This window comes from Acanthisitta chloris, unplaced genomic scaffold (assembly GCF_000695815.1).
Source record: "Acanthisitta chloris isolate BGI_N310 unplaced genomic scaffold, ASM69581v1 scaffold7574, whole genome shotgun sequence".
Classification (NCBI taxonomy): Eukaryota; Metazoa; Chordata; class Aves; order Passeriformes; family Acanthisittidae; genus Acanthisitta; species Acanthisitta chloris.
This window is the reverse complement of record NW_008669796.1, coordinates 11,757-13,291: the sequence shown is the minus strand read 5'-3', so window position 1 is coordinate 13,291 and position 1,535 is coordinate 11,757. Positions and strand designations below refer to the sequence as shown.

The 1,535-nt window shown below is 50.6% G+C and overlaps 1 protein-coding gene across 1 annotated transcript in view; it reads right to left on the bottom strand.

Moving 5' to 3' along the window:
- Positions 1-600: 600 nt before the first annotated feature.
- The window catches only part of NELFB (negative elongation factor complex member B), a gene marked incomplete at its 5' end in the record, with an annotated part of 12,623 nt that continues 11,688 nt past the window's right edge, over positions 601-1,535 (bottom strand). The window contains 2 exons of the mRNA XM_009073443.1: positions 601-1,029; positions 1,261-1,369. Coding sequence (XP_009071691.1) covers positions 892-1,029; positions 1,261-1,369 — 247 coding nt within the window. The remainder of the gene's footprint in view (positions 1,030-1,260; positions 1,370-1,535) is intronic.

The following is a 1,535-nucleotide window of genomic DNA, read 5'->3' as shown; positions in this document are numbered from 1 at the left end:
GGCACCCTGCAGCACTGGCACCCCACAACCCCAGCACCCTGCACCCAGGGCACCCCACACACCACCATGGCCACTCAGCTCCTGTCGTGTGGGGATTTACATGTACCTCAGGAGTTTGTGGAAGACCTGGCACAGGAGTGATACCATCCTCAGCTCAAAACATGGAAGCAGACCAAACGGTCACTACTCAAATGTGTTTTCTGGCAAGTGTCTCTTCTCACACCCTTGAGCAGCAGCAGGCCAGGAGGGCATGGACTGGTAGCCTCTCGTTCTGCTGGCTGTCCAGCTCTCCTCTCCTCGGCCAGACCTGCCACCAGCCTGTCTGAGAAGATGCTGTTGAGTGCTAGTGACAGCAGTGGACATCTCTGACTACTGCAGCACATCGACCATGTCCTGGCAGTTAGAACCTCAAACAGGAAATGGTATCAGTGGAGCTTATCTCCTCTGCACTCCCTTCTGTTGCACACCTTCTCCAAAGGCCCCAAGTTGCAGACCAAGCCCAATGAAAGCCATGGTTAGCCTCAGAAGCTCAAGCACAATGAGGTTCCACACTCCCTGAGCAGTTCTTACAGCAGAGTTTAAAAACACAAGATGCCAAGCTTAAAAATATGCATTTTCTTTTGCAAAAAAAAAAATGTACAGTCAGATTTCAAGTGGATCTACAAGAAGACACTCAGCTATGTTTAAGAAAAGTAAACTTTGCAGTACACTGCATACAGTCTTCTACCCAGCAAGAGCCAGTGAGTTGGGCAAGCTGTGTTCCTGAAGGAGCTTCAGTGGCTTTTCTTTGTTTGCACCCGTGGGCAGAGACACTGGGAAGGCAGCACAGGGCTTCAGGCTGTAGAGCACTGGGTTAATCCTGCCGTGGCACTCCTGCACCACTGCCCCAGCTCAGCGGGAGGCTGGTGTGGGCACCGTGGGCAAGGGCAGCTCCATGGAGGGAGTCTCAGTCACCTCAGCTGGACTTGGCTTGCGAAGCTCCAGTTTCTCAGTCAGTTGGTTATAAAGCTCCTTCACAGCTTCTCCACTCTGCAGAATGAGAATTAGGGAGGGAAAAACAAGTCACACTCCATTCTAGCTCCTACTAGCCACACCACCAAGTGTGTGTTACCCTGTGTGCTTCAACAAACCAGCACAGAGAGAGGAAGTTACAAGGTAATGGAGCCACAGCTTGGTACACTTGGGAGGCAGAGCTCATGTTGCATTAAGCCATGCTCAGAAAGGAGCTGCTTTCATTTGTAATTAGCTTTCCCTTCCTACCTGCTTGGTGGGCTCCAAAGCCTTCTGCAGAGATTCTAGTTTGGCTGGTGCCACTTTGTGATGAAGATGCAGGAGCAGCCTCAGCACATGTCTGTGCACATTCTCCTTCCTGTAAAGACAATTTTGAAGCAGTGACCAATGCAAACAAACATCACCTTGAGAATAAGGAAGCTGCAGCACCAGAATAATTCACACCCCTATAGACTGGGAGCTTTGTTATAACCTTCCCAACCTCCTGAGAACTGTAGCCTGTGTGCTAGAAAGTGCTAACCCTG